Source organism: Marmota marmota, unplaced genomic scaffold (genome assembly GCF_001458135.2).
Source record: "Marmota marmota marmota unplaced genomic scaffold, marMar, whole genome shotgun sequence".
Lineage (NCBI taxonomy): Eukaryota > Metazoa > Chordata > Mammalia > Rodentia > Sciuridae > Marmota > Marmota marmota.
The window spans coordinates 45,023,132-45,037,458 of NW_026000005.1; the positions used below are offsets into that span (position 1 = coordinate 45,023,132).

General features: G+C 45.2%; 1 protein-coding gene across 1 annotated transcript in view; it reads right to left on the reverse strand.

Annotated features, from left to right (window-relative positions):
* Positions 1-14,327, reverse strand: part of Dner (delta/notch like EGF repeat containing) — a 294,692-nt gene that overhangs the window by 132,014 nt on the left and 148,351 nt on the right. The window contains 1 exon segment of the mRNA XM_015481018.2: positions 13,356-13,501. Within this exon segment, the coding sequence (XP_015336504.2) occupies positions 13,356-13,501 (146 nt within the window).

Consider the following 14,327-nt stretch of genomic DNA (forward strand, 5'->3'; position numbering starts at 1 on the left):
TGCTTATGAACTCTTCATTTGCTTCAATTTTTTCCCACTTCTTTCCAAAATATTGTGACTGCAAAAATAAAATGTGTAAATGACAGTTTTGATGCTCTAAATTATTAATGACCTTTGAATTCTGGGAAACTGAAATATTCCACATTTTCCTGGGCTCGCTCTGATTCTCTGAAGATTATCCTACTAGACTCCCCTGAGCCCTCCTCTAATTCCAGCCCTCCAAGATGCCCCTCTGCACATATCACATAACCACCTCAGGCTGAGGTTTGAGACACAGCCCTAATTTTCTGCTCAGAAATTGTGTGGAAACCAACTACAGTCACAGAGAATAGATGATTGTGTTCAGGGCAATGGCCCAAGAAGGGCTGTGGCGACCTTGCTCAGTTTATCCATTATTGAGCAGCTATTGCATTCCAGGGAGAGCTTTCTCCTTCCTTCTGGAGTCAGCTTCTCCATCCCTTATTGACTTGGAAATATCCTGTTTAACCACAGAATCTTCATTAAACTAGACATTCTCCTCTAACGTGAACTTGGGAGAGGACTCATGCCTGCGGCTCAATTTAATGCTGATCTTAACCTCAAAACGCCCATTATGTGAAGGAAGTTGAGTACTGAATGATTCTCCTGTTGCCAGTGAGTAGCAGACATGCAGGCGGAGGCCAAATTTCTTGGGATTATTCCTGAAATACAAAGAAAAGGCAGTCGAATGGAGGAAACCATGTAACCGTCCATGAAAGCCTGAGAGTTGTAAGGAGTGATGTTTGTCCTGCCCCTTCCCCATAGAGCTGGTGGGTTCCTGGCCAGTTCTGGGTCAAGGCAATATTTGGGCACCATCTTTTCTGAGTCTGCCTTATCTCACATTCCCTAGAAACAAACCAAGCTTCTACAAGATATTCAGGCAAAAGATAATCTGGGACTGACATAAAGCAGGCCTGACAGCTCTGAACTAACCCAGATCAGTATTCAACACAGCCCAGGTCAGCTGAGTCATGTGCCTCCAGCCAGAGACAAAGCATCCTGACCACCCAGGAGCTGCTGCACCTAAGCAACTCATCAAAGTGGTGTCTGCCATTTTTTCTTGCCCTGTAACCAAGATCTACCTCATGTACAAAAAAAAGGATGCAATTGAAATTTAGATTGGATGGAAATTTTAAAATGTTTTGTCCAAAGACATAAAGCATATAATAGAATTTTTTTTAAATATGGGAAGTGGGGGAAGAGGAAGTACTGGGGATTGAAATGGAGCAAAATATGTTTTATGCATTGGTGAATATGTCAAAACGTACCCCACTATAATGCTCTAGTAAATACAAAAAATACTTTGATCAATATCATTAGTCATTAGGAAAAGTTTAATCAAAACCACAGTGAGATATTTTCTCACACACATTTGAGTGGCAGGAGTCAAAAATTATAAGAATTATTAGTGAGTGTGTGGAGAAATATCACTGGTGGGAATTAAAAGTGGTTCGGCCACTGTGGAAAATAGTTCAGCAGTTCCTCAAAAACTGGAACAACAATCAGCATGTGACCCAGCATTCCACACCTTAGGCATCCACCCCAAAGAACTGAAAACAGGGACTCAAACACTTGTACACACATTCACAGAGGCACCATTCACAGCACCCAAAAGGTGGCAACAACCCAATGCCCATCAGTGGTATATGGACAAACAAATTGAGCATCCCTAACCTGAAAATCCAAAACAGCTCAAATTCCAAAGTTTTCTGAGCAATCATAAGGTATCATAAGTGGAATATTCCACACCTGCCTTCACAATCATGGTCTCAGTCAAAGCACACAAAACTGTTTAAAATATTGTATGAAATGACCTTTGGGCTATGCATGCAAGGTATAAATTAAATATAAATGAATTTCCTGGGTAGACTTGGGTTTCACCCCCTAAACAATCTCATTATACATAAGCAAATATTCCAAATTTGGAATACCAAATATTCCAAATCCAAAATTCAAAACACTTCTGAACCCAAACATTTTGGATAAGGAATACTCGGCCTGCATATTCACACAACAGAATATTATTCAACTGTGTAAAGAAATGAAGTGCTGGACATGGTACAAGCATGAATTGAAACATGGTGTTGAGTGACAGGCTGGACCCAGCAGGTCTTTCCTGAGTACAATTCCATTGGCATGAAGCACCCAGTTATCCACAGAGACAGAATGCAGACTGGTGTGGCCGGGCTGGGCAAAGGGAAAAGTGGGGAGTCACTGTTTGGAGTATGGGAGCTTTATTATGGGGTGATGGAAATATTTTGAAGCTAGATAGTGATTGCACAACATGGTGAATGTATCGATGCCACTAAATTGTTCATCTTAAAAAATGGTAATTTTATGTCATTTGAATTTCTTCTCAATTTCTAAAGATTTAAAATACCTCTGCCCAGTCTTTTGTCTGGCATTTCTCACCTCAGGGTAGGCAGTGTCCAGGCCCTGTGTCCACCCCACTCCACAGCCATCCTCACCTCTTTTTCAATGCCATCTCCCCCAACCTTCATGCGTTCACCCACCCACTTTCTGCCCCACCCCCAGTGTCCACGGCCAGTGTCTCCCGTGGTGGGTCTGGTTCCCTGTGATCCGACCTTTGCTCTGGAGGAAAGAACCCTAATGGCCACCCAGTGTCCCACTCAGGGCACCATCCCGCTCTGCCCCTCCTTCTATATCAAACTTAGCAAAAAGGCAGTCCCACAGGTAGGGGCTCTTCCTGGTCCCTCTAAAGGGCTCCCTGCCCATAGTGATCCAGGGGGAATTCCTGGTCTCTTCTCCCAGGTGGGGTCCAGGCCTAAGTTGGAGTTCCGGAAGTGGAGCCAGGAGCAGGCCAATGTTCCCAAAGACGACTGCTCAACTTCCTTGTTCCCTCTCACTATCTAGAAATCTATCTAGTGTTTAACAAAAAAAAAAAAATTTGATTTTTAACCACTTTAGAAGATGTCCAAAGTTTTAATTGGCCTGCCTTTGTTTTCTCCTCTGAACAGGTGTAGGGAGCATGGGTTTGTGGTTGGTCTCTGATGGAGCCCTGCTGGCTTCTGATGGAGAAGGCAATGAGATAAGAATCCCTGGGTCACACCATGTGGATAACCAAAGAGAGAAATTGTGCTCCATTTGTGTACAATGAATTGAAGAGCATCTGTTGTCATGTATAACTGATTAGAATAAATAGATAACTTTTTTAAAAATTTTTCAAAAAGAGTCCCTGGGTGTCCCAGGGAAGGCTGAGTGGCTATCCTGGGGTGGGTGGGGCTGTGGGTGGCACCGAGAAGGCGGGTGGGGAGCCCAGAGGCAGACAGAGGCCAGAGGTGGAGAATGTGTCAACTCAGTTTTTAGTAAAGCCACCCAGAGCTGTGACCAAGAAGCCATTCTAAGAACCACCACAAAGGAGCCAGAAAGCTCCAAAGTGTTTTTTAAGGCAGAATGACAGAGTACTGACGTATCCAAACAGAGTACTGAAGTACCCAAGCCAAGTTGGTGTGCTTAGAACAATAGATTAAAGGTATGGAACTTTTTAAAAAAGGAAAAGGAAAGAAAAAACATTAAAAGGTCCAGAAAAAAAAAAGGGGGGGGGGGGCTAGAAGCAAGAGTTGTGAAAGTCGAGTCTCTAGTCTTCTGAGGAGTCCCTGAGGCCCTTTCAAGGGGTCCATAGGGTTGAAATTATTTTACAAGAATATTAAGACAAGTGCCCTTTTCTGTGTCAACAATGGCAGTAAAGATGCAAAAACAATGATGAGAAAGATTTCCAACACCCTCCCAAGAACCAGAGCTGGGTCTGGGCATCAGCTGACCCTCCCATACCTGACATTCGCAAAGGGAAATGTCAACTTCATCTAGCATGTCCCTGATGGCCAGTAAGAGTGGAAACCTTCAGACCTCTCAGCCTGGGATGCACATCTTCACACCCCGATAGAACAGGAGATAAACATCAAATACCTCTGCAGCACACAGAGCCCAACCACCCCTCAAACAAATACACTCAGGCAGTTATTTTTCATAGGGTGCCTTTTTAAATTTTTTTATTTTTTAAGAATGGCTGAAAGACAAACTATGGTTACCCAAACTTGCCTATTTGGCCAACATTTTCTCTCAAATTAACAAAGTGAGCCTGTCACTTTGAGGAAAATAACCACTAGTTTTTGTTGTCAGAGATTAAGTCTGAGCTTTCAAGGATGAATTAGAAGTTTGGGAAACTCTTATCTTCCAATACTTAAAGACATTTCTGATGAGATTGATGGTGATATTAATCATAGATATGATATTTTGATATTGTATTAAAAATGTGTCAACACTTGGAAGCTCCATGTATAACTCAGTGATTCAATATTTTCCAACTCACTGATACAAGACGTTACAGAACCATGCCTGAGCAAAAATTCGCAAAAGGACAGACCAATAGATGAAACCATAGCAGAGTGCAAAAGTTTATCGATGTGGTTTCAGATTCTACACTCAATTAACCTTTAAAAATCTACCACTTGTCAAGTTTGGGAGTATTTTCAAGAATATCCACAATTATCTGAAAGGACTTTAAAAACGTTTCTCCCTTTTCCAGCTAAATATCTGTGTGAGACTCAGGGGTTTTTTTTTATATTTTCCTAGCCCTCAACCAAAACAACACATTGCAACAGATTGAATGTAAAAGCAAATGCACAACTCCAGCTGTCTTCTTTTAAGCCAGACATGAAAGAGATTTGTAAAAATGAAAACAATGTCACTCTTCTCACTATTTTTTTTTTTTTTGGTTTCGGAAAATATGGTTCTTTTTCACATAGAAGGTGTTATTCATGCTAACATGTGATATGCTCATTGAATAAATTAATAACTTTGTAAATGCCTCAGTTTTCATCTAATACAATAACTATCAATACCTAACCCACTCAACAAAAGCTCTTCAGAGTTCTCACTCATTTCTAGAAATATAAAAGGCTTCCAAGGCCAAAAAGTCTGCAGACACCATGCCAGGCAAAGACAGACAGTTTTGCAAGTAAAACTCCTGACACAATATTCAGTGGCACGTTGTCAAGGGAGTCTGTGATTCAGAAGACAGAAATGGGTCAAGTTCTGGAGACCAGAGCCCTGGGGCAGCTGGCAAGGCCTGTGGATCTCAACCATTGTCCTGCACTGCCTTGGGACATTGAGTCAAATACCATGGTGACCGTATTACAGAGTGGCGTTACAGCTGTTTTCATCTGTGTTAAGATTACTCTGTGATGTTCCAACAATAACGAATTCACCTAACAATGCATTTCTCCCCACTGTCAAGTGGCTTTAACATCATGAAGAAGTCCGTCAAGTCTGCTGCCATGTGGATGCAGAAGCCACTTCCCAGACCCCACTGGTGCTTCTGTCCGGTTTTGGAAAAGTTAGGCTGTGTCCCCTAGCAGCAGCTTCCTCGGACACAGGTGATGGGTCATTCAGAAGCCACCTAACATTCTACACTTGGAAGGGTTTTTTAGACCAGGCAACAGGGGCAATTATTACAATAAACTAAAGCTCTAATCTCATCTGACTCAGAAAAACGGATGAGTCCACTTATATTTCAAGCCAAATTTGAAGCAGCAACAGAGGGCAGAAGACCTTGGTGGGGAAAGATGGGAAGGTTCCCCCCATAGAATATGAAAGAAGTACCAAAGAAGGCTGAAGAGGTCAGCAACGTTCTGGGCATCAGTAAGGGTCAAGTTCAAGGACTTCCAATGCCAGTGTTCTGAACTGAGACACCAGGAGAGCAGGGACCACGTCTGTGTCCTCACCCTTGCCAGGTTGGAATGTGACTCTGGCACATTCTTAGTGCTCACAACACTGAACCCCCAAGATGACAAGTGGAAGGACTAAGTCCCTTCCTGGGGAGTGAGCAGTCTTCAGGTGCTAACTGGGAGGGGCTGCGTGTCCCCCATGGGCGCCCCCCGCACCAGGCACAGCCTAGCCACTTTATAACCAGGAGCACATACAGCTCACTGATTATGAACTGGAAAACAGGACAAAAGGAGAAGCCCTTCTGAGAAAAGACTAACAAGGCAGCAAGGCCACCAAGCTTTTTCTCTTGAATATAAATGTTGAGTAGGAGCCCTATCACCGTGTTTCCAAGGTCATGAATTAGAATCTAAGACTCACAGTTACCCGTCTTCAACCCAGGGCTGAATGGGCATCTCTCCTCCTTGAGAAGCCTTAAAGTGTAGCAAGCTGCACACACTGCCCCACAGCCACGCCACGGGATTTTCTCTTCCCCAAATTCCTGTCCTCACCTGCAGCAAACTTTACTCTAGAGAAAGAGAAGTCCAGAGGGTTTAGTCCCTGGTATAGTATATACCACAGAAGATCACAGAAGAGGTAGACATATCTCAATCCCTCCAAGGGGTCCTGGGAATAGTGCCTTTAGTGCCTTGCTCCTGTCCCCGTCCCCAGGCCAGCAGCAGCCACCTCACCTGCATCTCACCTCAGGACCCTCCCTAGACTTGCTAGGTCAGGTTCTGCCATTGGAAGGATCCCCCACATGACCTGTGTGCACAGAAAAAGTTTTGAGAAATGTAGCACAAAAGGTCAAACCCAACCGGACAGAAACTTCTGTTTCTGCCCGATGCCTGGGTTTCCTTATGGTCCACAGCTGAACTTGACATGAGACTGCTAAAGACGCAACAAAGACTGCTTTAATCCTGAGTGTCCTAAGAGAGGACATTAGGGACAGGGGGAGTAGAGGTAGTGTGGCCCAGAAGGAGGGGCCCCAGGGCAGGAGGGATGCCAGGGCAGGAGTCCAGAGCTCTCCCTTCTCCCATGTCTTCCCTGGGCCATGAATTAGCTCCTGGGCCTTAAGCAAATGGCTTAAGTCTTTTTGGGGATGGTAAGGGAGGGATACCAGGGATTAAACTCAGGGGCACTCAACCACTGAGCCACATTTCCCAGCTCAATTTTGTATTTTATTTAGAGAGAGGGTCTCATTGAGTTGCTTAGCACCTTGCCGTTGCTGAGGCTGGCTTTGAACTCACGATCCTCCTGTCTCAGCCTCCTGAACTGCTGGGATTACAGGCCTGCACCACAGTGCCTGGCTTAAGTCTCTCTTAAACTTTGGTTTCCTAGTGTTTAAAATAAAAGAGATGGAGAGGCGACTAAAATCCCCTTTCACTCTAAATCCTGTGACCCTGAAGATGTCACAGTGATGAAGTCATCGCCTGAGGTATCTGGAAGGCCACCAGCATTCCACACGCCTCTACAATGGTTAGCATGGGGGATACATTTCAACCTTCTGCAAAACGTCGATGCTGAAGAGGAACGTGATGAAACGCACCTCCTCTGGGATGTAATTTTAGAATCATCTCTTTAAGTAATTTATAATAAATGATTCAAACACGTTGCCATATTTTTGTACAGGCAACGATATGATCATCCTTCTGTTCCATAACATAAAAGGCAGAGATGGCTTTCTAATCACATTAGTCCCAAGAGTCATAATTCAAACACAAGCCAGGGAAATCCTAGACAGGCTTATCCTTTACCCATTAACAAACTGACAGCTGGGCTGTGCTTACCTTCATGATCTTGGGCTAATGTGTTTCTAATGCTTATTGTATTTTTATTATTCATAAAAGTACTTTCTCTCTGAGGCCCACAAGGCAGTTTCTGCAAGTGAAATTTGAGAGAAGACACCTCCTTCTTTAGCAATAAGTGGATCTCCAGCACCTTTCTTTTGGGCTGAAGTCCAAAGCATCTATTCTTTGGCTCAAAAGTTTTTAATAAGCATTGTCACCAAGGTATTCGTTCAGTCAAGAAAAGGGGCTTTGATGTCCTCTTAGAAAAAGACTTTCTTGGAAGCGGTGTGTCTCTGCCCTCTGTCACACCACTTCCCCCTGGTTAATCAGGCCTGTCCCTTCTGTCATCCACTCGGCACCCTCTCTGCTTGTGTCTCGCTCCCTAAAGGAGAAATTTCTCCAGAGTCCTGGCAGAGCCGTGGGGACCTGACCCCACCCCACACTGAAAGGGACCCCAGAAGGGCCCCAGCCCATTCTGATGTTCTGACTGCTGCTGCTGTCCAGATGCTGCTCCTCCGACCCTCTATGGGCCCCCCCGTCTGTCCTCCCATCCCATTTCTTTCTCATAAGCCTACTGGGTCACTGTGCCTCTCCTCAAGGTCTCATGAGGGACTCTGTGTTTGCACTCATGATGTGGAGAAATTAACTCTCAGAGAAGGGAAGGAGAATGGTAGGACATGTATTCCTGCCTTCCGCACATCGTCACTACCTAACCGACCGAGAGGTTCGCTAATGGTTTCAAACCAACATGGAAATAGCATCAAAGACTCTGTGGGTGCAAATTATTCTGACCTGTTTCTTTTTGAAAGGATGAGGAAAGGATTATGAAGATGTCACTTAAAACGTTCCCGAGGGGTTACTAACTTTCTGGGTCCCACTCCCTGTGAGATGACCTTGGATCAGAAAGTATTTCCTGCCTTATTATTCTGTAAAACTAAACTCACTTTCTGTGCCCCTATATTCATGTACTTTCCCATATCCCTCAAATATAAAATTCAAATACAGAATAGAAAAGCTCAGAGAGCTGATTTCTATCCCATTGTTTTCTTTTGTTTATCTTCCTCATTCAGTTTGCAGACTGTTTCTGAGCCTCTCCCATGCGAAAGGACCAGGCAGGTCGTTACCATAGATACAGAACAAGCCAGACCCAGAGGCTGATGTTAAAGAGTCCACCATCTGAGACCCCCCAGGGGGAAGCCTTCCGTGATCTCACATCTGTCCGGGACCTTCCTCTGGGCTCCCAAAGCAACACATCACACTGCTCTAAACTATAGGTTACTCCTCCAGCACGCTGCCCCCCGAGGCCTTCTAGCTGTTTCTGGAAGTCATGGCTTCCTGGACCAAACTTGTATTCCCCAAGCCTAGGGAAGTAGCAGACATAAGGCAGGCGGCTCAAGAACTCTGTGATAAAGTGAATGCAAATAATAATGGACACAAAGAAATAACAACATAAATTGAAATCCATGTGTCTCATAGGAAAGGAGGTTGCTACTGGTTTTGAGGGAGCTACTTTGCTCTGAAGCAGACAGATTTTGAGCTGAACCTGAAATACCACTGGGGAGTTGGGAGGGCAGAGGGGCAGGGAGGCAGGGGCAGAGATGCAGGGAAAGAGCGCAGGAAGGAGGCTAACCTTCTAGATGAGGAACAGTATGAGCAAAACTACAGAGATCTCCAGGGTGTCAGAGGGGTGCAGGGATTACGGCAGGGGCACTAAAAATACCATCTGTGAGTAGAAAGCTGCTGTGTAAGTGCTTTAGAAAGTCAGCAAGAAGTGGGCAATGATGGGGATGCCCACAGCCTTGGTTTCCAGGGTCGTTGTCCATGATGGACTTTGGAATCGGAATCACCTGCTGCCCAGCAAAAGCCATGAGAACTGGAGTGAGGGGCCCGGAAGATGACATTTCTCAAAGGGCTATTCTTAGAAAACAAAAATTTTAAAAATTCCCTTAACCTTGGGTACTGGGAATCAATCGAGTGGAAAGAGGGCAACAGAGGACAAGAAGAACTGAGAGAATCTTGGAGAGGTGAGTTATGCATATGAGCTCTGCTGGACCACAGTGCCCAGATATTTGCTCCAACATTATTCTGGATGTTCTCTAGGAGATCATTTTTAAAATATTTATTTTTTAGTTGTAGTCAAACTCAATACTTTTATTTCATTTATTTATTTTTATGTGGTGCTGAGGATTGAATCCAAGGCCTTGCACGTGCTAGGTGAGCGCTCTACCACTGAGCCATAACCCCAGCCCCTAGGAGATTTATTTTTTTAATGAGATCTACAATTATATCAGCAGATTTTGAGGAAAACAATTTCCCTCTATAATGTGGGTGGCCCTTAGTTGAAGACCTAAATGGCAACCTCAGAGAAGTTGCCCTCTCAAACAAAGAGGGGATTCTGCCAGCAAATAATGCTTAGATTTCTTTTTTTCTTTTTTTTTTAAAGAGAGAGGGAGAGAGAGAGAGGAGAGAGAGAGAATTTTTTAATATTTATTTTTTAGCGGACACAACATCTTTGTTTGTATGTGGTGCTGAGGATCGAACCCGGGCCATACGCATGCCAGGCGAGCGCGCTACCGCTTGAGCCACATCCCCAGCCCAATGCTTGGATCTCATCTGCAACACTGGCTCTTCCCTGGACCTATGGCAGGTGCCCTTTGAACTCCAAATCTGAAGTCCAGCAATTCTCCCTGAGAGTCAATCTGCCAGCTTATCCCATCAGATTCTGGACTTGCCAAGACTCCACAATTACATCAGCCAATTCCTATACCTATCCTATTAGTTCTGTTTCTCTGGAAAATCCAGATGGATGCAAACCTTTTGACCTTGAGAGATAAGGTCAATGGAATCTAATTTGGGATCTAAGAAGGCTGAATGCCACCAGCAAAGAGCCCCATGCAGATTCTCTGACACTTGACCTATAAGATAATTAAGAGATCAATCATCAACTAGGCCACAGCTGGCCCACAGTCAAGTTATCTTCCTAACAATCAACCCTTGTAACCGAAGCAGTTTTCAAGAACTAAAGCACCCCTGCCTGTGTAACAGTAAACACTTTAAAAAGACCTTTCCAGAACAGTGCAGTGCCTAAGAAAAGCAAGCTTCAGCTTTATCACAAGCCACCCATCAACCCGCCACTGTGAGACATCCCCTCACCAAAGTGCAGCTGACAGGAAAGAAATGAGTTCCATTACCAGACGAGAGTGGTGTGGAAATAACAGAATGGCTTTTATTTTGATAGATGATCTAATAAAAAGATATAAAAATGATTAGAAACAATAACATTATATCGCCAAATACAGTCCTATTTGTTTTGTGCTATGGAGTGGGTTCTTGCCTTCAGGGGAAGGTGGGACTTTATAACTTCCAATTTTAGAAAACTGTAAAAAGAAACATGACGATGATGGTCTTTTATTGCCAGAAAACTGCTCCTAAGTCGCTGTAACTGCCCTGATGACAATCCAGAGGCCTCAAGTAGACAGAGAGGATGAGCAGCCTTTTCACCGCCGCCCCCCACCCCGCCCCTGCAGCAGACAGCTCAAGGATGCTTCTGAGGGAACTCTGTGCCCCAGGACGTGGGTCTGGCAAGGGACCCGGTGACCCCAGCCTGTTGGCTTGCTGAGAGTCACCCAGGGGTAAATGCAATGGTTCAGATAAGATTGCCGGCCACTCTTTCCCTCTATTCACTGAAGCTAAATGCAGAATCAGCAGCAGCAGAGACTCCACCCTACAGACAACCAGCATGGGGTGCAGAAGGAAGCACTATCTCACAGGTGCCCGAAGCTCTTGAGAGAAGCAGGTGCCCCTGTTGAAGATGCGCTTCCTATGAAATGATCTGCTAAAATTAGCGTGGATATATGAGTCATGGCTTCATGCTCAGCTGGGTTTGGCAAGTTTCCTGCCAGGTGTTAAACACCTCCATTGCCTTCTCAAGGAGTCAGTTCCAAGCCAGTTCTAGGCAGGGCCTCCTGGCTAGGACTTTCCCACAGAGGACTGCCCCGATCTGGTCAATGACCACAGTATCCATGAGTCAAGAGGACATGGTGACTGCCTTGTAGATTAAAAGTGTGCATGGCAGGACCAGCCACTGGGAAAGAAAGCTCACAGGAACCCGACCACTCTGTCATTCAGAAGTTCCCAAGAACGCCCTCTGTTCCTCCTCTGAGACACGTTTGCTCGTGTCGTCTTATTCAGAGGTGATCAGTCCTGGAAAGGGTTCTCAGGAACCAGCAAGGGTGCCCCTGGGGAGCCTGGGAGCCTCCTTCTTGCCACCTTGGGAGGCCTGGCGCTCTTCCACCTGCTCAGTTGGCTCTCCTTGGGCCCCACTCCTGCCCTCCTGCACCTCCTGAGTGACTAGGTGCTCGCGGCTCCCACAGCCCTTCCCCAGTTGCGTCCCCCTGCCCAGCTTTCTCTGGCATAGAACACTCAATACCCTTTACTTTTTTTTCCCCATAAAATGCATTGATAAATGAGGCTTCTCTTCAGGAAAGAGAGCAGACTGGTCCAAACTGGCAGAGACGGAAGCCCACAGGGTCCAAAGGACGGGCTTGGCTTGGTAAAAGCCCCTCTTGTGCGTCACCCCCTGGCACCACCACCAGTCTCCCCTCCCTCCCCAAAACAGGGATATAGCTTCGCCTTTTCGTTTACATCTGTGTTCATTTTCAAAGATTTAGCAAAAACGATCATTTCCACAACTCTCTTGGGTTCCTGACCACATTCTGCCTTTTCCAGGAAATATCTTAAGGAGGATAGTCTATTTAAGCAGCTGCAATATCACACCTAAGACAGGAAAATCACGGGTTTTCCAAGATGGCAAGGGCAGCATGTGAAATCTTCCTCCAGCGGTAGCCCCATTCCTTCAGCACTTGAACACCACACACTGTTACCCAGTGTGTCCACATCACCACAGGAGGTGACACCCAAGAACCCTCACCGGGCTGCCCTTAAAGCCAACCTAAACCCAATCATGCTCTTTCTGGGTCTGGGGACTCCCTTTCACTTAACATTAGCTTCAGCATAAGTAGGAGCACAGCTAGAGAGAGGAAAAGACGCCGAGACAGCAGTAATAAGGGCCAGAGGAGAAGACGGCCCCGGGGACAGGCCTCTCACGAAGAGCATCATCTCCCTCATCAGGGAGCTTCTGGTGGAGCCGGGTGTCCAGGTACCTGAAGTGTCGTAAGGGATCGTCATCCTGATGGGGACTGGCCCCCAGGGCTATTGTGCTCCCCTGTTGTCTGACTCCTGAACTGCTGTCGACAACCAAGAACCAGGAGGCAGGAGAGGAAGCTCTGCTCAGAGCCTTGCCCTGTGCCCCATGTGACCACTGCTAGTAAAGACCATGAGGAACAGAGCCCGGAGCATCCATGATGATGCTGGTCCCACAAAGACCAAGAACGGTGGGACGGCTTCCCACCCCACTTCTTCTCATTCCTTTTCCTACTGGCCTTTTGCTTCTGTAACTCTGTTATCATCACCAGGAAAATGTGAAGGCCAGCAAGGACACTGTCACACTGGCAGGCAACAGTTCCAACCGCTGAAAAATAAATACTGTGCTTACCTTTTCTTTCTTCCATTTATCTTGATTCTACTAACAGATATGATCTCTCCTTCGGATCAAAGCAAGATCTACTATTGCACAAATGTCCTGCAACTGCTTTGTAAATCACATGGAGATTTATTCATCTGTATGTTGCATACTAATACATAGTTGGAGCCAGAAATACAGAAGGCTCCTTCAGTGAATGCTCTTGGTCTTTCCTCTCGGGTTGCTTTACCCACCACCCTCTATGTCAACATAGATTTACAAGCTACCGGCTGTCCCCTTACCTCTGATGGCTTCGTGGTACATTTTCCTTTTCCTGAACACTCCAAGTCATTTGCCTGGCTGTCTCCCGGCACACAGGTGCTGGTCTTCACCACCAGAGTTAAGCGCAGAGCCACAATAGATTTAGTAACAGAATCATTCACAAAACCTAAAAGAAAATGGGATAATAGGAAACATAAAGCTTTACCCATGGTTTATCTGTAAGACTATGAATTTAGTTTAAGCAGCATTCAAGTCTGGTGAATAAAACACATTCAAGCAAAGGAATAAAGCACATGGCCACTGTCCATTCAGGCCGCAGATCGTGGGTGACCACTTGGGCCAAGGGAAAGGAGCAGGGGTGGCTCAGCCATCATCTGACACCCTTGCTCTGCTCCTGCCCTTTGTCTCTCAATCCCAACTCTGTGCTCCATCTTAGAATTTTTTCTCTACTTTTGAACCGGGTCTTTTGCCAGGGAGCAACCCACCCCTTCCTTCTGTCACATTGAATGGTCACAAATGTGGGAAATCCCCAAAGGCCCCACCCTGTATCAGTCTGCCTGAGCAGCACTCAGTCCCCTCCCAGGTAGGCGTGCAATGCAGGTACACATTCTATACTGGGCTTATTCATGCAATATTTAACTTGACCACCAATCTGACCTCACTATCAATTTTATGCATCCAATAAAATACATGATTTGGGCCATCTAATAAAACAGGGCTACTCAAAGTGGGATACTGACTGCAATGTCATTGATATGGCATATTTACCACTGAATAATGCATCCATTCATATGTAGTAGGTAGCAATATATATGTAATAAGTTGACAAAGAAATATACTCTGTAACTGGAATGGAGATATAAATGCTGTATTTATTGCATCAATGATTAAATTATTTCAGTAAGCAAAAATCTTTTCCTAATTAGAATATTCATTTATATCTGATTTTTTACTTCAAAACAAAATAAAACCCATGAATTTGACAAGATACT